The sequence below is a fragment of the Cibotium barometz genome, chromosome 53 (genome assembly GCF_041138505.1).
Source record: "Cibotium barometz isolate CiBa-2024 chromosome 53, ASM4113850v1, whole genome shotgun sequence".
Lineage (NCBI taxonomy): Eukaryota > Viridiplantae > Streptophyta > Polypodiopsida > Cyatheales > Cibotiaceae > Cibotium > Cibotium barometz.
Window position 1 is genome coordinate 5,711,415 of NC_141098.1, and position 24,630 is coordinate 5,736,044.

The following is a 24,630-nucleotide window of genomic DNA, read 5'->3' on the forward strand; positions in this document are numbered from 1 at the left end:
CTAGCATGGCCCTGCCAAGCATATGTCATTAACACTAACACATTAGTATTTTTATTAGTGAAATCACTCACGATACCAATAAGTTAGCATGACACAATGGCTTCATAGGTGTCCCTAATTAGCCATAGAGAGCGTCCACACCTTAATGTTATGCTTATCTGCTGCTCTTGACTAACAGTTACTTGCAAATATTTGCTTACAAATTAAAGGGAAAGAGATGGAGTTACCCTTACTTGTGTACTGCTTTCTTTGCTTGCCTCTGGAACTCTTCATGAACTGGTACTCTAATACCATAAAAAGAATGCAGGGGAGAGGGTGAGCTTAAGCTCCTTTTGCAAGCAAACACACACACACACACACACACACACACACACACACACACACACACACAAAAGAGTAGACAAGAACACAAGAGAGATGGATGGTTGAATTTTCTTTTATTCTCTTCTCTTCTCTACAACCATAACATAAAGATAAGATTACATACTAGAAAGGAAAGTACTCTTCTATTAAAACATACAAGGTCGGTCCATAGTGTGAACTCGACTATATGAGTTGGTGCTATAACTATGCCATACCTCTAGTGAATCAAAGTGGCTGTCCTATAGCTTGTAAATCACTAGTGGTATATCACCAATAATCTCACCAACCATGCTAGTGATATAAGTGTGCAGCTATCATTTATATCCACACTAGTTGAGTTCAATATCTCAATAAGAGATAGCTCAAAAAGTGCTCACAAAATGAAAGTGGAGGAATTCGATATTGATGTTAGGAAGGTCAGAAGGAATTGGGGTCTATTTAGTAGTAGGCGATCCCATCATCATTGGAGAAATGAATTTTTATTAATTGGGGGGAATATACAAGGAAGTATAGAGCCACAAGGTTATTGAAATTGAAGCACTACTGTATGCTGAGAAAATACTTTATCAAAATGTATAGGTTATATATATATATGTACTTATACATAATATGTGTATGTATGTATGTTTGTTTATATATACACATATGCATATACATATAGTGTATATACACATACATACATACATTCTCTATCTATACATATATATGTATGTCAGCCTATATATATACTACATATACTGTATATACACATACAACTCTATCTGTGTATATGCTTACACATACGTATGTATATTCTATTCCTATATTCAAATGAAAGAGCATCATATAAAAACCGACCGAAGAAAAGCTTTTCACAACAGTTTTATATAATTAAAATTGCGTGCATATAAATAGGAGCTTTCATCCTGATCGCTGGAGGGCGCTCGCATATGGCGTTTCTTGCTTCTTCGTTAGGCGGTGATGTAAGCTCCGAACTCTCTCTCACACGTCTTTTGTAATCGATTCTTGCTCTCAACAAAGGAAAAAAAAGGTCGTTGTTTGAAAATTACGGAAATTCTGATTCTAAGGCAAATTGGAAAACCAAAACTAAATAGACTAAATCATGTAAGGATGCTTTTATGTGTGTGTGTGTGTATGTGTGTGTGTGTGTGTGTGTTTGAGAGAGAGAGAGAGAGAGAGAGAGAGAGAGAGTAATAATGTCTTCAAGAGACCCAGAGTCTAAGGTAGAACAATTTATCTTTGATGAATGCTTTAACCATGGAAGAGAGAGAGAGAGAGGTGTATCAATGTCTATGAGACTAAAAAGGTAGTGCCCATCACAAACAGCTTTTATCAAGATTCTTGGCCATCCAAAGGGTACAATCTGGCATGTAAAGTGCCAATTAGGATATATCTTCATGCAAAGACTGCAAATGGTCTTGTATGTGTGGTGTGTGCTATACATGCTATGTTTCCAAGGAGCTCATGTCCATAGTGGCATTATATTTTCAATGAAGATGCTTGATATCTCAGAATGCGTGACCCTTGAAACCATATCGGTTTTTAATGGAGTAAATCAAAATAATTGGAGGAATGTTAATTTAGAATGAGAAGTGGGAGGGAAGAGGATGCTTTTTCTTCTCCAACCTGCTTTCCGGCTGATATGAGTATTGATGATGCAATTTGTATGTCATTGCAGGTAGGTTTGCGGTTGCTTCTATGTCCTTTATCATCAACAGTCATATCACGAACCGCATGGTATCAACGAATACCTACATTTGTTGAATCATTTTAATTAAGTGTACTGTGAGGATTTTTAACCAGATGCTTTGATTAACTGCAAGTTTAAAGGTCATAGTTTTATAGCTTTACGATGAGAAAAAGAACTTTAATGGCTTAAGGGGGAATCAAAGCAGGTTGCTTTGTTTCAGCATTGCTTGATAAAACAAGGAGCTATCTTTTGAAGAAGGCAGCCATGCATGGTTTGTGGGTTCCTTAAAAGAGCAGTCAGGGAAGCTACTACAGTGCCTTCTTTAGACTCATGTGAGTGAGCAGGAGAGCTATTAGACAGTCTTCTTTAGACTCACGTGAGTGAGCAGGAGAGCTATTAGACAGTCTTCTTTAGGCTCACGTGAGTTCTAGGCAACTAGAGCAGGAGAGCTATTAGAGAGTCTGGTAGAAGCATTTTAATTTAATGCAATCAATATTATCGAATAGACAACTTGCACTCTGCATTCATCCACAGAGACTCTGTAGTGGTTCCCAATGGCTAGGAGTTCTCCCTTCCCTTGCTTATGCCTTTTCTTACTGATATGAGAATGAAGAATGACATGACAAACTTGGTTGAAAACTACGAACTAGAAATCCTCAGAGTGCTTTTTGTGCATAAGACAAACCGGGAACTTGGGCAACTTTATGTCACCTTTTTTGTTAACCATAGTAAGAGTTCCTATCCAAAAACACAAAGATGCATTTATTCTACTTCTGTCGGACTCCTTCAAATGACCCACCCCAAGTTTGTCCTCGAATTCTCCGACATGATGTGTCCAAGAAATTGAATACAAAGCTGAGTATGAGCTCATGTGATATCTTGAGTCTGACAGACAGATAGAGCATGTGAATCAGAGAATATGTCTCTATGAGACAGTCTGATTGGGAAGAATATCTTCCAGTAGTAGAGTTTGCTTATGATAGTGCTAAGCATTCTGCTACTAAGATGAGCCTTTTTATGCTAATGTATGGTTATTAGCCGTTATCTACAGGGACCCTGGATTTTGGTTTATTCTAGTAGCTTACAGCTTGGCAGTTCATGCATATCTTGGTTGAGTAAAAAGCAACCCACTGTTGCCTGTGAGGTTGAGTATAGGGCAGCCTTCACTGCTACCTCCGGTAGATTGTGTATAGTTGAGGAGATTATTTGACTGATCTTCATGAGTGTCAGCAGACACCCACTACTATTCTTACTAATAGCTAGAGTGCTATGGCCGTGGCACGAAATCCTGTATTTCATGCACTTACCAAGCACATTGAGATCCATTATCATTATGTTAGAGAGATTACATGCATTGGAGATCAATTTATATTACTACCCTACACAAGACAATGTTGCAGAACTGCTTACAAAGGCTTTGCCTAGAGAGAAGTTTCAAGCTTTCGGAAAAGCTTTAGGCTTGCTCTCATATAGAGAGTGATTTGCCACCTTGTACAGGTTCACACTTACACTACAAGGGGGATTTGAGGGCAAATGCACACTTATGGTAGTGCTATGTGTGAAGGGCAATTTTTCCCCTTGGATATCCAATGTGAAAGGACACTCTATCTATTGCTTTGTACTTTCATATTATTATTATGGATGGATATACGTGGAAAGTTGACTCTATCACCTCCACTGATTCTCGCTCTCAACATCTGTGTACTGTGTTTATCTCCATCTTTGTGTGGTTGTCAGTTGAAACCCTAACTCTCTCTCTCTCTCTCTCTCTCTCTCTCTCTCTCTCTCTCTGGCTTTGGCTTTCCAACATTTCTTGTACATAATATAGACAATAGTTTGTGTGCTGTGTGTGATTCCCCCACACTCTTCTTTCTATCTTTGAGAACCCTAGCAGATAGGCACAAGTGTTCTACATGGAGATTTCAACGAAGGTATCATTGCTTGAGATGCTAGATCTCGAACTTGAACGTCATAGTTAGTAGGTGGATCTCTCAGAATCCGATTTGGAGGAGCAAGAGATTACCTTGACAGATTTCGAGGATTCGGATCTCTTTGAATCTAGTTTGGAGGAGGATGAGATTAGCTTGGAAGTTCTCGAGGAGCTTCGAGAGAGTCTCTCCAAATCTTGTGAGGAGGAGGAATAGGCTACATGTGATTGAGAAGATCCAAACATCGAGCGAGAGAGCTTGGGATCAAGCTAGTCGATATGGAGCGGATCGTCCCACAATTGGACCGGCACATAATTGGAGCAAAGGTGCTGTAATATGTGGAAGCTTCGGAGAAGGATCGGTACTTCAAAACTCAGAAAACAGCACTCTTTTCGCGACGGAATTAACGCACAAAACTGAAAGACGATGTGCAGAAAATAGAGAGAGAAGGGGGAGATGGAGAGGACACAGTATTGGGTCCCAATTACCCTCTGTAGGGCCCCCACCACGGATGGTGTATTTGCTTTATTAGAATGATGTAAATCTGAAACAAATACAAAAGTACTTGACCTTTTCTTGGCTGGAAAACCTGCCCTTGACCTTCAGTCCTTCACCCCTTCGCTTTAGCAAACCCTTGGCTGTCCTGGCCCTTGAATGCTTGAGGCTCTTGGTGAATTGTGAGATGAATAATGGGATTATGGGCTGGGGCTTTTATACCCTTCATAGCATCCAGTCGGCTGGCTTTATGAAGTCCCACGACTGAGATATTTTTAATAAAGTGTTTTCACACTCTATTCCATGCTTTCACACCTGGCAGCCTGCTGGCCACCCTGCGCATTCCTTCTGGACAGCTCCTGGCTGCTGGGCCTGCTGCGCAGAGATGTGGGACTGCCCCCCCACACCTGGCCGACTGCTGTCCTAGGGTTTTACCCTCTGTCGGCTGCCTGTCCAGAGGCTCTGGAGCTGGCCGACTGACCCTCCAGCCCTTGCCTTGGCTGGTGGGCAAAGTCTTGGGCCCTCCTGGCCCCTTGGGGGTGGTTCTACACCTCCCCCATGCCCATCTAAGTATGCACATGCAAACCCTTGTCCTGGGGTAGCCCTATGGGCTGACCCCATCTCTACATGCAATCTACATGCCTACAGATGTCTGGCATCCAGTTACAAACCAGATACACAGCACATCCGACATCATTCCAGAGGGAGACTCACAGCGCGGACTGGCACTGCTTCATGTGCAGGACAATGCACACCTGACCTTGGACTCATGTGCAGGACAATGCACACCTGACCTCGGACGACTGAGATGGATCCCTGGCTGACTCGTCCCGGACTGGGCTCACATGGGATCAGTTCACCATCCCAGGTCCTGCACCTTCTGTACAGAATGTCTACGTGGCATCCAAGTGCGGGATGCACGTGACATCCCCTTCTGCTTAACTTGACGGAAGCTGCATAGCCTCCAAATAATCCGTCAATAAAGCCGGATAATCTTCGAAAAATTCCTTGTCGAGCCATACCGCTTCATGAGTTCCTCGGTCTTGAAACTTCGTGAGGAACTGTCGTAGTCTTCGGCCTGAGCCATGCTTGAAACGGTGCAGAAGGATCTGTTCTGGAACCATTACCTCAGCTTCATCAATGATGTCTGGTTCCGCTTCGTCTTTGACCTCTGAAGGGGGTGGACCTGCATATGGCTTCAACCAACTGACATGAAATACATCGTGCATAGTCCAACTCGGAGGTAGCTTTAACTGCATAGACACCTCATTAATCTTTTTCCGGATGGGGAATGGTCCGAAGCTCCTGAAAGACAACTTTGGGCATCGCTTGCCCACCTGCTTTAATCTTTGCTTCATAATCCGAAGATATACCCAATCTCCTTCCGAAAACTTCATGTCCCTTCGGTCTTTATTGGCCTGTCGAGTGTAGGCCTCTTGCGCTTTAGCCAATCTGTCTTTGACGGACTCTAGGATCTCCTGGTAAGACTCCGTCACTCTGTTCGCCTCCGGTACTGAAGACGACGTCCTGGTTAACAACGACTGGAAAGGTCTTCCAAACGCTGCCTCATATGGAGTCCTGCCAATAGCTGAAGAAAAAGAGTCATTCAGAACAGCTTGAACTAAAGGCAAAAACGATTCCCACTTACCTTGCTGATCGTGGACATAACACTTCAGCACATCAAAGGCCAACTGGTTGTATATCTCTGTCTGGCCATCTGTCTGTGGGTGGAATGCACTGGAAAAATTCAACTTAGTACCAAAATTATCAAACAATGCCCTCCAAAAATGACTGGTAAACTTGGCATCTCGGTCTGACACTATGGTCCTAGGAATCCCACCAATCGGGTACCAATGCCGAATGAATAGCTGGGCAACATCCTCGGCGGTCACATTGGCCCTGCAAGGAATAAGCATCACAAATTTGCTGAACCTGTCAACAATAGTCAAACACTGTGTATTACGCTTACTCGGACTGGGAGGCAGATTTGTGACAAAGTCCATCGAAATGTCTTGGAAAGGACCCTCCGGAATTGGCAAAGGCTGTAACAACCCTATCTTCTTTCCACGAGGAGCTTTCACCTTTTGACAAATGTCACAGCGTTGTACATAAGTAAACACATCACGCCTCATCTTTGGCCAATAGTATTGCCGTTCTAACTTCTCCAGAGTCGAATTCATGCCCCTATGACCACCTGTAATGGCGTCATGGGCATCATGGAGAAGAGCTGCCCGGAATGATTTCATGACACACAGTCGGCCGTTGTAGTAAAGCCAACCATCGCGTATCAGAAAATGGCATGGTCCTGTGGCATCCAATGCCTGTTCCCACTGAGTACCGAATTCCTCGGAATCCGCGTACGTGTGCTTCATGTCTTCTAGTCCTGTACCAACAAGGTCTAGTCTAGTGGTCTGAATCGCAGATACTTGTCCCTTCCTGCTCAAAGCATCGGCCACTGGATTGGCCTTTCCTGGAAGGTACTCAATCATACCACCGAACTGCTGGAATATCTGACTCCAGCGGTGCTGTCGATCACTCCACTGTGCACTGGGCATCGTCTGAATCCAGCGCAATGCCTGATGATCAGTGCGAACCTCGAAGTCACGGCCATACAAGAAATGTTTCCAATGTTTCAAGGCCTGAATGACTGCTAGGAGTTCACAATCGTAGACTGAGTAATTCTTTTCGGCGGGCAGTAACTTACGAGACATGTAAGCTACTGGATGACCATTCTGTTGCAACACACCTCCAATTGCGATGTTACTCGCATCGGTGATCACCTGAAATGGTTCGTCCCACGAGGCAAGGGCTAGACAAGGCGCTTCTGACAAAGCCACCTTGAGGTTCTGGAATGCCTCCAACGCTCGTGGAGTCATTCGAATCTTTTGCCTCCTTGTTTTCACTCCCTTTAGCAGATCGGTGAGGTCTGCCGAGAGATCAGAAAACTTGTCAATGTGGGTGGAATATGCCTGGCATATACCCACAAATGATCTAATGTCATAAGCAGTCTGAGGTACTTCCCAGTTAACAATCTCGGCCACTTTAGCCGGATCAAGTCGAATGCCTTCGGCACTGATTATATATCCCAAGTAATGTACCTGGAACAGATAAAATTCTGACTTCTTTTCATTGATATAGAGCTCGTTGCTTTCCAGCAACTTAAGGACTTTCTCCACATCAATGTCATGCTGCTCAACTGTAGCTGAAAATATGAGTATGTCGTCCAAAAATATGAACACACACACTCCAACCAACTCCCGGAAAATACGCATCATCATGCGGTTAAATGTAGCTGGGGCATTCGTCAAACCAAATGGCATGACCACAAATTCATAGTGGGCCCGTTCTGTACGGAAAGCTGTCTTGGGGATGTCCCCCTCAACAATCCGAACCTGGTGGTACCCACTCTTTAAATCCAATTTCGAGAACACCTTAGCTCCATTCAGCCTCTCGAGAATATAGTCAATTCGAGGCATCGGGAATCTGCTCTTGATAGTCAGCTTGTTGAGTGCACGATAATCGACACACAACCGAGAAGACCCATCTTTCTTCTTGACAAATAAGATCGGTGTTGCAAACGGCGACACGCTGGGGCGGATGAAGCCAGCTTGCAACAATTCTTGGAGTTGGCGGTCCAACTCCGATTCCATTGCCTTAGAAAGGCGATACGGAAACTTGCTCGGGGGTTCCGAGCCTGGGAGGAGATCAATTTTGTGATCCTCCGGTCTGGACGGGGGAAGCTGGGGAGGGAGACTGTCCCGAAGAAAAATCTTCTGGAACTTTTCATGGAGAACCGAGTACTTCTCGGAAGCACTGGCCACCGTCTGGGCTGTCTGGACGTAAATCATCGCACATTGTGCGCCTTTCCTGACTGCTCGCTTAGCCTGCAAGTGGCTTATGAGCGGAAAGTTTGGAATACCTGGCTCACACTTAATGGTCACAGGGGTGTTTGACACATTCCGATCAATCTGGAACGTGTGCTTGTCCCACTTGACATCAGGAAGGAACTTGTGAAACCACTGGATACCCAAAATTATGTCTGCTCCTACAAGAGGGGCAACCATAAAGTCACGCACAAACTCTATGCCCTGAATGACTAACTTAGCACCTAGAGCTTCATACTTGACGCTCGTTGTCATACCTGTGCTAAATCCCTCAACTTGTTTGTCCACCGGAGTTAGCTCGAAACGGGCACGCCTAGCGGCCTCTTCCGTGATCACATCCTCCGTACTGCCGCTGTCAAACAAGACAACGACTCTCTGGCCACCGATGTAGCCAAAGGACTTGAGCAATTCGTTGCGCTCATACTCCTGGTCATGGGCGCCCTTCTGCTTATCTTCGAGCTCCCGGCTAATAATTGCTCCAACTGAAGCACCGGGGGTTGAAGAACTAGGGGTAGCCGCTGGGGTCTGTGTGGGAGCTGTGCTCACCACGGAAGCTGTGGAGGCGGCGGCGGGCTTTGGAGGCTTCTTCGGACAATCCCGAGAAGTATGTCCTTTTGTGTGACAAAAGTAACATCTACCCTCCTTCCTGTACTGAGCAAGCTCCTCAGCACTCAACTTGCCACCTGTCTTGCCTGCCTCCGCTTTCTGGTCTGGAGTAAGCTTAGACGCATTGTTCGAGTTCTTGGAGCCAGAGGCTCCCGGGCTCTGTCCTGGGGAAGACCCCGTCTGGTTCTGGCTTTTGCCCCCCGAGGTGTTAGCCTTGGGAGAAGCCGGCTGGGAAGTCTTGGGTTTGCCACCATTGTGTTTCATTTCTGCACTCTGCGAAAGCGAGAGTGCGTCCTCAAAGGTGGCTGGTCTAAACATACGCACCTCCCATTGGATGTGCGTGTCCAGGCCATACAAAAACTGCCCTTTCTTGTCCGCATCAGATAAGCCTAATTGTAGACACAAGGTCGAAATTCTATTGGCAAACTGAAGGACTGGTTGCGCATTCTGACGCGCACCCCTGAACTCGTCTTCGAGTCGCTCAAGGTAGTGGGGCGGTAAAAACCGCTGCTTAAGGTCACGGACGAACTCGTCCCACCCATAAGCTGCCATACCTGATCTGGTGTGGGCATGAGCCCACTGAGTCCACCAAGGAATGGCCTCACCTTCCAAATACCAACTGGCTAAGATCACTTTGTCAATATCTGATTTCCTAACTGCGGCAAAGTAAGCTTCAAATTGATGTAACCATGAATACAGAGTAGTGGGATCGAGTTTACCATTATACTTACTGAAGTTCATTTTCTCGGGAAAATGATTCGAGGGCGCCGCCGGTGTCAATCTGGCGTCCAAAGCTCGGAGGTAACGCTCGTGTTCCACTCGTCGCATGGCTTCGTCTTCTCGTTGTCGAATCTCCAATGCCCGTATCTGCATCTCAAGCAAGGAGCTTGACTGCTGCTGTGACCCCGCGAGAGGGTCCCTGTGACGAGGATCTGGTATCTGGGGTACGGAAGGAGAGGGAGGAGGAGATGGAAAACGCGACGCTGGAGAGCGAGAACGCTCCTCCAGAGCCAAAATCCGCGCCTTCTGCTCGTCCAACTTGGTTGTCTGGTCTGCGATTGCTCGCATCATCTGCTGGAACATGTCTTGTACACTCAAGCCGGGTGCCCTAGCTGGGCTGCCTGGTGCACTTTGGTCCCATGGTTCTGGTTCTCTCTCGTCGCCAAAGCTCGCCATAGCGGGAAAATGCAGTTCCTTTCCGGAACGCAATCTGACCATCCACTATTTGTGTGGGAGACTTCCGGAGGCTTCCGGAGGCTAAAAACCAACCGTCCTTCGAGGGACAGGAGTCACTCCGAAAGGGGTAGTCCACCGGCGTCTAAAAACCAACCACACGAGCGAAAAATTTTCTGGTTTCTTTGCTGAATCTTCGTCCTTGAAGTAGGCTCTGATACCACTGTAATATGCGGAAGCTTCGGAGAAGGATCGGTACTTCAAAACTCAGAAAACAGCACTCTTTTCGCGACGGAATTAACGCACAAAACTGAAAGACGATGTGCAGAAAATAGAGAGAGAAGGGGGAGATGGAGAGGACACAGTATTGGGTCCCAATTACCCTCTGTAGGGCCCCCACCACGGATGGTGTATTTGCTTTATTAGAATGATGTAAATCTGAAACAAATACAAAAGTACTTGACCTTTTCTTGGCTGGAAAACCTGCCCTTGACCTTCAGTCCTTCACCCCTTCGCTTTAGCAAACCCTTGGCTGTCCTGGCCCTTGAATGCTTGAGGCTCTTGGTGAATTGTGAGATGAATAATGGGATTATGGGCTGGGGCTTTTATACCCTTCATAGCATCCAGTCGGCTGGCTTTATGAAGTCCCACGACTGAGATATTTTTAATAAAGTGTTTTCACACTCTATTCCATGCTTTCACACCTGGCAGCCTGCTGGCCACCCTGCGCATTCCTTCTGGACAGCTCCTGGCTGCTGGGCCTGCTGCGCAGAGATGTGGGACTGCCCCCCCACACCTGGCCGACTGCTGTCCTAGGGTTTTACCCTCTGTCGGCTGCCTGTCCAGAGGCTCTGGAGCTGGCCGACTGACCCTCCAGCCCTTGCCTTGGCTGGTGGGCAAAGTCTTGGGCCCTCCTGGCCCCTTGGGGGTGGTTCTACACCTCCCCCATGCCCATCTAAGTATGCACATGCAAACCCTTGTCCTGGGGTAGCCCTATGGGCTGACCCCATCTCTACATGCAATCTACATACCTACAGATGTCTGGCATCCAGTTACAAACCAGATACACAGCACATCCGACATCATTCCAGAGGGAGACTCACAGCGCGGACTGGCACTGCTTCATGTGCAGGACAATGCACACCTGACCTTGGACTCATGTGCAGGACAATGCACACCTGACCTCGGACGACTGAGATGGATCCCTGGCTGACTCGTCCCGGACTGGGCTCACATGGGACCAGTTCACCATCCCAGGTCCTGCACCTTCTGTACAGAATGTCTACGTGGCATCCAAGTGCGGGATGCACGTGACAGGTGCATAGAGAACCCCAATGCCCCAAGTTTAGTAGGAGGGGATGAAATGTGCATCACGTCTGTGAGTGCCACATGGACATGGATCTTTCTTGCAGAAGCCTCTTAGGTAAGATAAGGTGCAGAATATGGTCCGATTGGGGCAATTCAGACAGCCCAATAGGTATTGGTGCCCATGACATGACCCAATGGTTGGGACACAAGTTGGGCAAAATTTGAACATGTTCTATAATATTTTTGATGATATTTTATGACCTGAAAATGGAAGGCCGATCTGAAAACCACTTGCCATCATATCCCTATATAAAGGAGGTCAAAGGTCCTTGGCAAGAACCTTGCATAGAGGCAGCTCTAGGCAAGAACACAAGCATCTAGAGAGCAGGACCAAGCAGTGGATTTTGCAAGACATCTTTTGTATGCACGGTAGGTTAGCAAGGCTAGATCAAAGAACCATTGTAATCCGAACATGTTTTGTCAATAAACAATAGATTAGGGTTTACTCTCTTGTCTTATGTGTTTGGTAGAACATTAGGATTAGTGTTAATCTAATTTGCTTAACGTTAATCAAGATCATGCTTCCACAACGCATGTATCATTATGCTATTTTTGGTAGTTGCGGGGGTGTAGGTTTGCTTGACCCCTATATAAGGGAGGAATGTTGTCACGTGCACACGTTATTCCGGTGCCACACGTAGACACGATTATTCCTTATAGCCACCTTAAGGGCAAAGTTGGAGGTCGTATATGGGCAGTTTGGAGCCAATTTGGTGGCCCATAGGTGCCCGGAGGTGCCCAGGACATGCACCAATGGTTGGGACATATTATGGACACAATATGAACACATTTTATGACATTTTTGATGACTTTTTATGGCCTGAAAAGTGAAAACCGACTTGATTATTTTACGACTTGCTATCACTTCACTATATAAAGGCAGGTCATGGATCATTCATAATCATTCAAAGACAGAGATTGCAGAGCCAAGACCAAGGACATGCAGTCTAACAGTTTGGATCAGCCAAGTACATCTCCAAATCAGCGTTTTCCATTAACGCAGAGCGGAGGACAGTAAACATAAGTTCATTCATAGCATTCATAGTCTAGATCTACATTGGATCTATGACAGTCATTGTAATTACTCATTCATTCAGTAATATATAGTAGGAGTAGGTTAGGTAAAGAGTCTCTCTATCCTCCTCCTTTCTACTTCTCTGTGTCATGAGCATGTGATTAGTGTTAATCTTTATTGCTTTGCGTTAATCATCATTAAGCACGCTTCCGCATAGTAGTCATGTTACATTGGTATCAGAGCATGTCTAGGTTGTTCCTAGGAAAAGTTTTTCATCAATGCTAGGGTTTGTATGTAAATCAGCAAATTAGGGTTTGCAAGCAAAATTAGGGTTTGCGTTTTTGCATCAAATCAGTCTTTTTGCTCATTGTCAACATAGTATAGTACTAGAAAGTCTAGATTTCAATCTAGCATGGTTCTAGGTTGTCTAGGATGCATGTAGAAGCCTAGGTTTAGGGTTATAGCAAAAAAATAGCAAGCGTCTCTTCATGGCAACCATAGAGGATATTTTCGCTTTGATGAAAAGGCAAAGTGAAGCTAGTTGAGCAATGTTCGAATGGCAATCCCAGGAACCAAGATCGCCAAAGGAAACAACGTGAAGAAGACGCCAGACAAAGAAGGGAACAACCTAAAGAAGAATCAAGGCAAAGAAGAAAAGACAACGAAAGACGTGAAGAAGAGTATTGAAAAGAAATAAAGAATCTTTTCGCCATGATGAGTCTAAGTACTCCAATGGAAGCAAGTGTGGTGAAGTCTAAGAAAGAGGACAAGAGTACCACAATAGAAGACCAAGGACAAAGGGATACCAAAGAGGCACTAGAAACCGTGTCGGACCCGCAGGTCGAGGTCAACCAAGAGGTTCAATTCTTCGAGCATGCAGAGCCACAAGCACTTCCAGATTCCATGCGAGTTCCCAAGATCATCATAGCCATAAGGAGGTGACAATTTGTGAGGTTCCCACAATTATCTCCGAATCCATTGACGAGGAGGAGAAGATAAGTACTTCAGTTTCTGAGGTGTTCATGGAGTCTACCATGCCAATAGAGCTTCCAAGGCAAAGAGACAACTTCCATTGCCCGCAGTTTCCGAGGAGATAGTGGTGGAGACACCCTATGGGAGATCCAGTCTGCAGTCCAATCGACAGCATGGAGCAAAGGCGTATCATGTGCACCCCAGCTCCAAGTTTAGTAAGAGGGAATGTCACGTGCACACGTTAATCTAGTGCCATGTAGAATGATTATTCCTTATAGTCTCCTTAAGGGCAAAGTTAGAGATCGTATATGGGCAGTTTGGAGCCAATTTGGTGGCCCTATAGGTGCCCGGAGGTGCCCAGGACATGCACCAATGGTTGGGACATATTATGGACACAATATGAACACATTTTATGACATTTTTGATGACTTTTTATGGCCTGAAAAGTGAAAACCGACTTGATTACGACTTGCTATCACTTCACTATATAAAGGCAGGTCATGGATCATTCATAATCATTCAAAGACAGAGATTGCAGAGCCAAGACCAAGGACATGCAGTCTAACAGTTTGGATCAGCCAAGTACATCTCCAAATCAGCGTTTTCCATTAACGCAGAGCGGAGGACAGTAAACATAAGTTCATTCATAGCATTCATAGTCTAGATCTACATTGGATCTATGACAGTCATTGTAATTACTCATTCATTCAGTAATATATAGTAGGAGTAGGTTAGGTAAAGAGTCACTCTATCGTCCTCCTTTCTACTTCTCTGTGTCATGAGCACGTGATTAGCGTTAATCTTTATTGCTTTGCATTAATCATCATTAAGTATGCTTCCGCATAGTAGTCATGTTACAAATGTGGGTTTCATGCAGGACCATGTGGTGGGATTGAAGCCAAATCACCTAGTTGGAGATGTATCCATGCATGAACGAGCTGTCCCAAACTTGTAGAGAACCAACAGATCCAAGGCTTCATAGGCATGTGCCCTAAACAAGCTTCAACAGCCTGGTGTGCAAGCTTGTTGGCAGCTAGTCAAATTTTTTGCATAACTTAGCAGTCTAAGCAAATAAACTGCTTGTCGGTGGGAGCCCTTTAGTGGGTGGTTGGGACCCTTAGTGTTCTCTCTGTAACACGTGGAAGCTCTGGGAGTCTTCTTTCAGCCCTAAACACCATCTAGAACATGCTGATGCAAAAACGCAGACAGAAGGGAGAGTAGAGAGAGAGAGATAGTTGGAAATTCAGTATATTAATATGGTACAAAAAGGTACCCTACATCTAGAGCCATAGGCTGCCTTTCATAAAAGGCGGTAAACACCAAAACAGTCCTAGTACTTGACCCACACCCAAAGGGGGAGTGAATTAGTTCATCAATGAGCACGTGTGCCTTTTATAGGCTTCTTGAACACTTGGAATGCTAGACGACTGTTGGTCGGCGAGCCGACTAGGCATTTAATGCTTAAGCGTTGTTCTCCATGCAGCCGACCGACAGCCCTATGGCATAGTCGACAAGGCATCCATCATTAAACGCTGAGGCGCGTGCAGCCGACTGGTTCATAACTCCAATATATTAATGCTCCTGCAGCCGCCTCCCATCTGGTTCAGTCGATGGCCCCTTCTTCCATGTCCTTGCTCCAAGTCCAACACTGCCACTTCTGCACTTTGTGCTCCAAATCTTAGTTCTAGTTATCTTTTACTGGCTGCCCCTTCTGGACTAGCATCTGGACATGTCCATGGGCAAACATGCACATGACACTCTCTTTGTTGTACTCTGCATCGTAGTGCATGGTGATAAGATGGCTCATCATCAGTGCAACACTGTACAATAGTAGGACCCTTTAGGATTTGATAGTCTCTCTATCCTCCTCCTTTCTACTTCTCTATGTTATGAGCATGTGATTAGCGTTAATCTTTATTGCTTTGCATTAATCATCATTAAGCATGCTTTTGCATAGTAGTCATGTTACAAATGTGGGTTCCATGCAGGACCACGTGGTGGGATTGAAGTCAAATCACCTAGCTGGAGACGTATCCATGAATGAATGAGCTGTCCCAAACCTGCAGAGAACCAACAATTTGAGCATCCAAGGCTTCATAGGCATGTGCACTAAACAAGCAGCAAGCTTCAGCAGCCTGGTGTGCAAGCTTGTTGGCAGCTAGTCAAATTTTTTGCATAACTTAGCAGTCTAAGCAAATAAACTGCTTGTCGGTGGGAGCCCTTAAGTGGGTGGTTTGGACCCTTAGTGCTCTCTCTTTGTTGTACCCTGCATTGTAGTGCATGGTGACAAGATGGCTCATCATCAGTGCAACACTGTACAACAGTAGGACCCTTTAGGATTTGATAGTTTCTCTATCCTCCTCCTTTCTACTTCTCTGTGTCATGAGCATGTGATTAGCGTTAATCTTTATTGCTTTGCATTAATCATCATTAAGTATGCTTCCGCATAGTAGTCATGTTACAAATGTGGGTTCCATGCAGGACAATGTGGTGGGATTGAAGCCAAATCATCTAGCTGGAGATGTATCCATGCATGAACGAGCTGTCCCAAACCTGCAGAGAACCAACAGTTTGAGCATCCAAGGCTTCATAGGCATGTGCCCTAAACAAGCTTCAGCAGCTTGGTGTGCAAGCTTGTTGGTGGCAGCTAGTCAAAATTTTTGCATAACTTAGCAGTCTAAGCAAATAAACTGCTTGTCGGTGGGAGCCCTTAAGTGGATGGATGGGACCCTTAGTGCTCTCTCTTTGTTGTACTCTGCATTGTAGTGCATGGTGACAAGATGGCTCATCATCAGTGCAACACTGTACAACAGTAGGACCCTTTAGGATTTGATATTTGTCGTACGCTGTGACCCCATTGTAATCCTCAGTCCAGGGTATGTGGTATGTAGTATGCGGAAGCTTCGAAGAAGGATCGGTACTTCAAAACTCAGAAATCAGCACTCTTTTCGCGACGGAATTAACGCACAAACTGAAAGGAGATGTGCAGAAAATAGAGAGAGAAGGGGGAGATGGAGAGGACACAATATTGGGTCCCAATTACCCTCTGTAGGGCCCCCACCACGGATGGTGTATTTGCTTCATTAGAATGATGTAAATCTGAAAACAAATACAGAAAACTTGACCTTTTCTTGGCTGGAAAATCCTGCCCTTGACCTTGAGAAGTCCACCCCTTTGCTTGGCAATCACCTTGGCTTGACTGGCCCTTGATTGGCTTGAGCACTTGGTGAAAACTGAGATGAATGATGGGATTATGGCCTCCACTATTTATACTCCTCCGGGTCCTGCACCTTCTGTACAGAAATGTCTACGTGGCATCCAAGTGCGGGATGCACGTGACATCCCCTTCTGCTTAACTTGACGGAAGCTGCATAGCCTCCAAATAATCCGTCAATAATGCCGGATAGTCTTCGAAAAATTCTTTGTCGAGCCATACCGCTTCATGAGTTCCTCGGTCCTGAAACTTCGTGAGGAACTGTCGTAGTCTTCGGCCTGAGCCATGCTTGAAACGGTGCAGAAGGATCTGTTCTAGAACCATTACTTCTGCTTCATCAACAATGTCTGGTCCCGCTTCGTCTTTGACCTCTGAAGGAGGTGGACCTGCATATGGCTTTAACCAACTGACATGAAATACATCGTGCATAGTCCAACTCGGAGGTAGCTTTAGTTGCATAGACACCTCATTAATCTTTTTCCGGATGGGAAATGGTCCGAAGCTCCTGAAAGACAACTTTGGGCATCGCTTGCCCACCTGCTTCAATCTTTGCTTCATAATCCGAAGATACACCCAATCCCCTTCCGAAAACTTCATGTCCCTTTGGTCTTTATTGGCCTGTTGAGTGTAGGCCTCTTGTGCTTTAGCCAATCTGTCTTTAACGGACTCTAGGATCTCCTGGTAAGACTTCGTCACTCTGTTCGCCTCCGGTACTGAAGACGAAGTCCTGGTTAACAACGACTGGAAAGGCCTTCCAAACGCTGCCTCATATGGAGTCCTGCCAATAGCTGAAGAAAAAGAGTCATTTAAAACAGCTTGAACTAAAGGCTAAAACGATTCCCACTTACCTTGCTGATCGTGGACATAACACTTCAGCACATCAAAGGCCAACTGGTTGTATATCTCTGTCTGGCCATCTGTCTGTGGGTGGAATGCACTGGAAAAATTCAGCTTAGTACCAAAATTATCAAACAATGCCCTCTAAAAATGACTGGTAAACTTGGCATCTCGGTCTGATACTATGGTCCTAGGAATCCCGCCAATCGGGTACCAATGCCGAATGAATAGCTGGGCAACATCCTCGGCGGTCACATTGGCCCTGCAAGGAATAAGCATAACAAATTTGCTAAACCTATCAACAATAGTTAAACACTGCGTATTACGCTTACTCGGACTGGGAGGCAGATTTGTGACAAAGTCCATCGAAATGTCCTGGAAAGGACCCTCAGGAATTGGCAAAGGCTGTAACAACCCTATCTTCTTTCCACGAGGAGCTTTTACCTTTTGACAAATGTCACATCGTTGTACATATGTAAACACATCACGCCTCATCTTTGGCCAATAGTATTGCCGTTTAATTTCTCGAGAGTCGAATTCATGCCCCTATGACCACCTGTAATGGCGTCATGGGCATCATGGAGAAGAGCTGCCCGGAATGATTTCATGACACATAGTCGGCCTTTGTAGAAAAGCCAACCATCGCGTATCAGAAAATGGCATGGTCTTGTGGCATCCAATGCCTGTTCCCACTGAGTACCGAATTTCTCGGAATCCGCGTACGTGTGCTTCATGTCTTCTAGTCCTGTACCAACAAGGTCAAGTCTAGTGGTCTGAATCGCAGATACTTGTCCCTTCCTGCTCAAAGCATCGGCCACTGGATTGGCCTTTCCTGGAAGGTACTCAATCATACCACCGAACTGCTGGAATATCTGACTCCAGCGGTGTTGTCGATCACTCCACTGTGCACTTGGCATTGTCTGAATCCAGCGCAATGCCTGATGGTTAGTGCGAACCTCGAAGTCACGGCCATACAGGAAATGTTTCCAATGTTTTAACGCTTGTATAACTGCTAGGAGTTCACGATCATAGACTGAGTAGTTCTTTTCGGCGGGCAGTAACTTACGAGACATGTAAGCTACCGGATGACCATTCTGTTGTAATACACCTCCAATTGCGATGTTACTCGCATCGGTGATCACTTGAAATGGTTCGTCCCACGAGGCAAGGGCTAAACAAGGCGCTTCTGACAAAGCCACCTTGAGGTTCTGGAATGCCTCCAACGCTCGTGGAGTCATTCGAATCTTTTGCCTTCTTGTTTTCACTCCCTTTAGCAGATCGGTGAGGTCTGCCGAGAGGTCGGAAAACTTGTCAATGTGGGTGGAATATGCCTGGCATATACCCACAAATGATCTAATGTCATAAGCTGTCTGTGGTACTTCCCAGTTAACAATCTCGGCCACCTTAGCCGGATCAAGTTGAATGCCTTCAGCGCTAATTATATATCCCAAGTAATGTACCTGGAACATATAAAATTCTGACTTCTTTTCATTGACGTAGAGCTCGTTGCTTTCCAGCAACTTAAGGACCTTCTCCACATCAATGTCATGCTGCTCAACTGTAGCTGAAAATATGAGTATGTCGTCCAAAAATATGAACACACACTCTCCAATCAACTCCCGGAAAACACGCATCATCATGCGGTTAAATGTAGCTGGGGCGTTCGTCAAACCAAATGGCATGACCACAAATTCATAGTGGGCCCGTTCTGTACGGAAGGCTGTCTTGGGGATGTCCCCCTCTACAATCCGTACCTGGTGGTATCCACTCTTTAAATCCAGTTTGGAGAACACCTTAGCTCCATTCAGCCTCTCGAGAATATAGTCAATTCGAGGCATCGGGAATCTGCTCTTGATAGTCAGCTTGTTGAGTGCACGATAATCGACACACAACCGAGAAGACCCATCTTTCTTCTTGACAAACAAGATCGGTGCTGCAAATGGCGACACGCTGGGGCGGATGAAGCCAGCTCGCAACAATTCTTGGAGTTGGCGGTCCAACTCCGATTCCATTGCCTTAGAAAGGCGATACGGAAACTTGCTCAGGGGTTCCGAGCCTGGGAGGAGGTCAATCCTGTGATCCTCCGGTCTGGACGGGGGGAGCTGGGGAGGGCGATTGTCCCGAAGAAAAATCTTCTGGAACTTTTCATGGAGGACGCTCCTGAAAATAGCCTTATCTTTGCCCTAGGGCTGTTCCATAGCCCTTCCATGGCTGGTGGGTCCACCAGCCTGGGCCTTCCTGGCCCTCATGGGGATGGTTTCACACCATTCCCATGCCCATTCTAAGCTCCGGGGTAGCCCTATGGGTTGGCCCCTTGTCCTAAACATAATCTACTCAGTGATCTGGCATCCGGTACCATACCAGATACACAGAACCACTGACATCATTCTAGAGGGAGACTCACAGCGCGGACTGGCACTGTTTCATGTGCAGGACAGTGCACACCTGACCTTAGACTCTTGTGCAGGACAATGCACACCTGACCTCGGACATCTGAGATGGATCCCTGGCTGACTCGTCCCGGACTGGGCTCACATGGGACCAGTTCACCATCCCAGGTCCTGCACCTTCTGTACAGAAATGTCTACGTGGCATCCAAGTGCGGGATGCACGTGACATGGTATTTGCATATCATTCATCCCATATGCATATAGACCATCTAGACCATTGCAGAAGCCTCAGAATATCATTTAGTATTTTATCCTATTTATCTGGTATTTTTCCCATAATTTTCTAGCATTTTATCATCAGTATTCTATTTATCCAGTCGTGTAGCTTTAGGGAGCCAGTCGGCCAGCTTTACAGCCAACCGACCAGCCCATAAACTGCATATAAATAGCATTGTTTCCCATCATTCATTTATCTTATAATCATTAGCCTTCAAGCGTTTCAATCTTCAGCTACTTGGAGCTTCATTGCTTGAGCATATAGAGCATACTTCAGCAAACGCATCAGCCCATATTCAGCCAAGGAAGGAAGCGCTATAGAACGTGCGTTTTCAGCCTTCATGCAGAATTCAGCATCCATACATATCATCGTTTTGCTACAGCCCTCTTGGTGAAGGTAAAATGCACGCATTCAATCATTTTCAACATACATACACTCAGCTTAGAACAGTCCCAATCAGCCCCTTCTGTCAGCCTTAGATTTGCAACCTTCCTACATTCCATTTGAAGAGTGCATAGACTTGAGATCGGTCATCATTTGTGCTTCTACAGCCGTGTACAGCTCAGCCCGACTCTTAGTCTTTCAAAGGTCTTGCGTTTGGCTTATCTATAGTCCAAAGTCAGTCCCTCAGTCATTCTCTTCAAAGATAATAAAGCAAATACTCCTAGCAATAAGAGGGGGCCCTTCAATGGGTAATTTGGGACCCAATAAGGTGTACAGTTCTATCTCTCTCTCTCTCTCATCTCTTAAAGTTTGAAGTGATAAAAGTGGATTGCTAGAGACTCGCGAAACTCAGGATAAAGAAGGCGGTGTGAGACTTTGTGTGACAGGATCCTTCATTACGCATAATTCCGTTGCATGTTACAATATGTGGACACTCAACACAAAAGGAGGTTGGCCAGCCATGTGAACAGCCTAGTTGGGTGTTGGGCCATCCAACCAACCTCGACCAACCCCGGGGCAGGTCGGGTGGGGGTTGAAAGGGGCTGATCAGCATCAAAGGAGGCAGATTAGCCTCAGGGGAACCTATTTATAGGCGATCTGGTCCCCGTGTCATCCGTTGCATGATCGTCAGACACTTCAGCTCTAAGGTGTTGTGCGCATCTGGCAACTAGTCCACAATTATTCAGTGCAACAAGCCACGCAGCAGTACTTTTTCCTTGGAGAAGCCGCCTTAAGAGGTAGGTGTGTTGGCAGCAGTGGGAGAGCGCAGGAGCCTATCAAGTACAAGTGTAATTTAACCCAGCATCGGAAACACAGAAGTTCATTGTGTGTTTCAATCCAACAATAGAGAAATGCATGTTCACATCCGTGTTTCAGTTCACCAGAGGAGAAGCACAGGTCTACAGTAGGTGCTTGTGTGCGTTTCAGCCCTACAGAGGAAACACAAGAGATGCGCAGAAAAGAAATATAGAGAGTTCCTCTGTGCGCTTGACCGTAATACACACGGTACCAGCCAACCCCTTCCCCAAGAGAATGACCTTTAGTAAGTATGACAATCAGCTCGACCCAACTACTTTGCATTCATTGTTACATCAATTTAAAGCGCATTTTGCTGTGGTGTGAAGGTTGGATAGGAAGAAGGTTTTGTTAGCCAATCACTTGCCTCTTGCTGCTCCTCACTTTGGCTCTGGCAAATGTGGTGTAGGATGCTGAGCCATCTCTTTATAAGCTTTATATGGCTAGTCGATTAGCTGTGCTGCTAGGCAGCCAACACAGAGCCCAATAAAGTGTGTTCATTGTGAGGGCAAAAGGACAAAAGGACCAGATGTATGAGAGATCAGAGCAAATCAACACAGCATGAAATGGATGAATGAGTGTATGTACAATGATGAATGTAATTATTAATCTTGTACAAGAGGCCCTTTGATGTGAGGTGCCTCTAAGTAGTAGACTGGCAAAGAAGCAAAGATGAGGTCGAAGTTGAAGCACGGTCGATGACGAAGTCTCGCGTCGAGGAAAGTGGTAGCTCTCCGTGAGGTGGTCGGTGTCGAAGGCTTGCGTCGGTGGATGCGGTGGCACTCCGAGGTAGTAGATATTTGTAGTGGGCAGCCGCGCAGTGGAAATGTAGTGGTGCAGGCCTCTGGTGACAAGGGTGCTGCGATACTTGAGGGGTGCAGACAAACGCAAATCTGCAGATGAGTGGACTGCAGGAGAAACGCAGATCTAAGGAGCAGAGAGGGATGCTGTCTCGAGCAGATGGTGTGTTGCCGTCATGAGGTAGGTAGTGAAGAGCAGAGGGGGCTGCTGTCCTGATGTCGTCAGGTGATGATGAGCAAAGAGGGCTGCTGTCCCAAGTCAATGAGCAAAGAATGGGCCGCTGTCCCGAGGTGTGCTGGAGGTATAGGTACAAGAGCTGCAGATAATACACTGCCAGGCTGATCGATAGGGCGCTGCTAATGTGGGTGTAGGAGCGTTGTCTGGATCAATGGCGATGGGTGTATATGGCTCTGCACCAAGATAGATAAGACTGCTGCTGTGATGGGGCGCTTAGGCCAGAGCGCTGCTGGAGTGGTGATGTGGCTGGTAGAAGATGGGGGCGATGGCTGCAGTGGCACAAGTGTCGCTGGAGTGTATTGCCAGGCAGATCAGGGCACGATGGCTGTGGGCTGATCGCTGCACAAGATGAAGAAGCCGACGGGTGCTGTTGCTGATGAACGATGATGATGATTCAGTCTATTGCAGAGGAAGCGCTGGCAGCAGCAGTCGATATATGTTGTGTTGCTGCTGAATTATGAGATGTTGCTTATATATGTGGAAGGGCTGCTGGTCGGCCCAAAGAAGGGCTGTCGGCCAGCAGCACAAGGCCAAAAAATCAAATAAAATACCCTTTTAGGGTTGGTTGTCACACACTCCCTCTCAGGCCAAAAGGGGACCATGAAAGAAGATGAGTTGATGACAAAGGATACCAGGGTCCCACACTGGCACACATGCAAGATTCTTGGCAGAGGTGATGTGAGACTTGTGTTTTCAGATGGCTCACAGCTTATGCTAAATAACACTTTTATAAGAAAAAATTATCTTTTATGCATACTTCTATGCATGAAAATCAAATATGATAAAAATAATACTTTTATAATAAAAATTTATCTTTTATGCATACTTCTATGCATGAAAATCGAAAATGATAAAAGTAACACTTTTGATATAAAAAAATATCTTTTATGCATACTTCTATGCATGAAAATCAAAAATGATAAAAGTAACACTTTTGATATAAAAAATTTATCTTTTATGCATACTTCTATGCATGAAAATCAAAAATGATAAAAGTAACACTTTTAAAAAAAAATATCTTTTATACAAATAATCAAAATGCATCTGGAATCTGCTTTCTACTGGACAGCTTGATGATGCTGATTATGTTACCACATTTGGTCGTGGAAAGTGGAAAATTAGTAAGGGCTCACTGGTTGTTGCCAGAGGCTCTAAGGTGGACATTCTTTATTTCATGCATGCAGGTGTTTGTCACCATGCTAATGTAAATGCAACCGAGCTGCCGGAAATTTCTATGTGGCATAGCCGGTTGGGACACATGAGTGTCAAGGGAATGGAGCAATTGTCTCGTTTGGGTTACTTGCCTTCTCTAAAGTTTTCAAGTTTTCAGTTTTGTGAGCATTGTATATATGGCAGGCAACTACAGTGCCCCCACAAGAAAGCTCTTGGACAGAAAGATGCAAGAGCTTGTGCATACAGATGTATGTGAGATGCCTCAGCTTTCTTTGGGAGGGGCAAAATATTTTATGTCTTTTATTGATGATGCCACACGTAAGGTGTGGGTCTATCCTCTTCGTTTAAAGAGTAATACATTCTCAGTGTTTGAGAAGTTTGTTGCTCTTGTTGAGAATCAAACTGGCAAAACACTGAAGGCTTTGCGTTCCGACAATGGTGGAGAGTATATGTCCAAACAGTTTCAGGACTTTTGTGATGCTAAAGGCATCAAGAGGGAGCTCTCTACTCCTTATGATCCTCCACAAAACGGGACAGCAGAGAGGATGAACAGGACCATTCAGGAGAAGGTCCGTTCTATGTTGTCACATGCTGCATTACCTCATGGTTTTTGGGCTGAAGCTGTTATGACAGCCGTTCACCTTATAAACAGGTCACCTAACACGAGGCTTGGTGGGAAAGTGCCAGAGGAAGTATGGACAGGGAAGCCTCCGTCATACAAGCACTTGAGAGTGTTTGGTTGCGTTGCGTACGTGCACATACGCAGGGAAATGCGCACCAAACTTGATCCTAAGTCTCACAAATGCATATTCCTAGGATATGGTGACAGAGGTGAAATGGGGTATAGACTTTGGGATCCCGTGAATAGAAAGATTATACGCAGCAATGATGTCATTTTTGATGAAACATGCATGTATAAGGAGCCTGCAAGGCAACAGGAGCCTGGTAGAGTCATCTTTGATGATGAT

At 45.6% G+C, this 24,630-nt stretch overlaps 1 protein-coding gene across 1 annotated transcript in view; it reads left to right on the forward strand.

The window, feature by feature from the left end:
* Positions 1 to 1,170: 1,170 nt before the first annotated feature.
* LOC147608229 (HVA22-like protein k) overlaps positions 1,171 to 24,630 on the forward strand; it is a 126,377-nt gene continuing 102,917 nt past the window's right edge. Inside the window, exons 1-2 of the mRNA XM_086788919.1 lie at positions 1,171 to 1,325; positions 2,042 to 2,100. Coding sequence (XP_086645045.1) covers positions 1,293 to 1,325; positions 2,042 to 2,100 — 92 coding nt within the window. The 5' untranslated portion in view covers positions 1,171 to 1,292. The remainder of the gene's footprint in view (positions 1,326 to 2,041; positions 2,101 to 24,630) is intronic.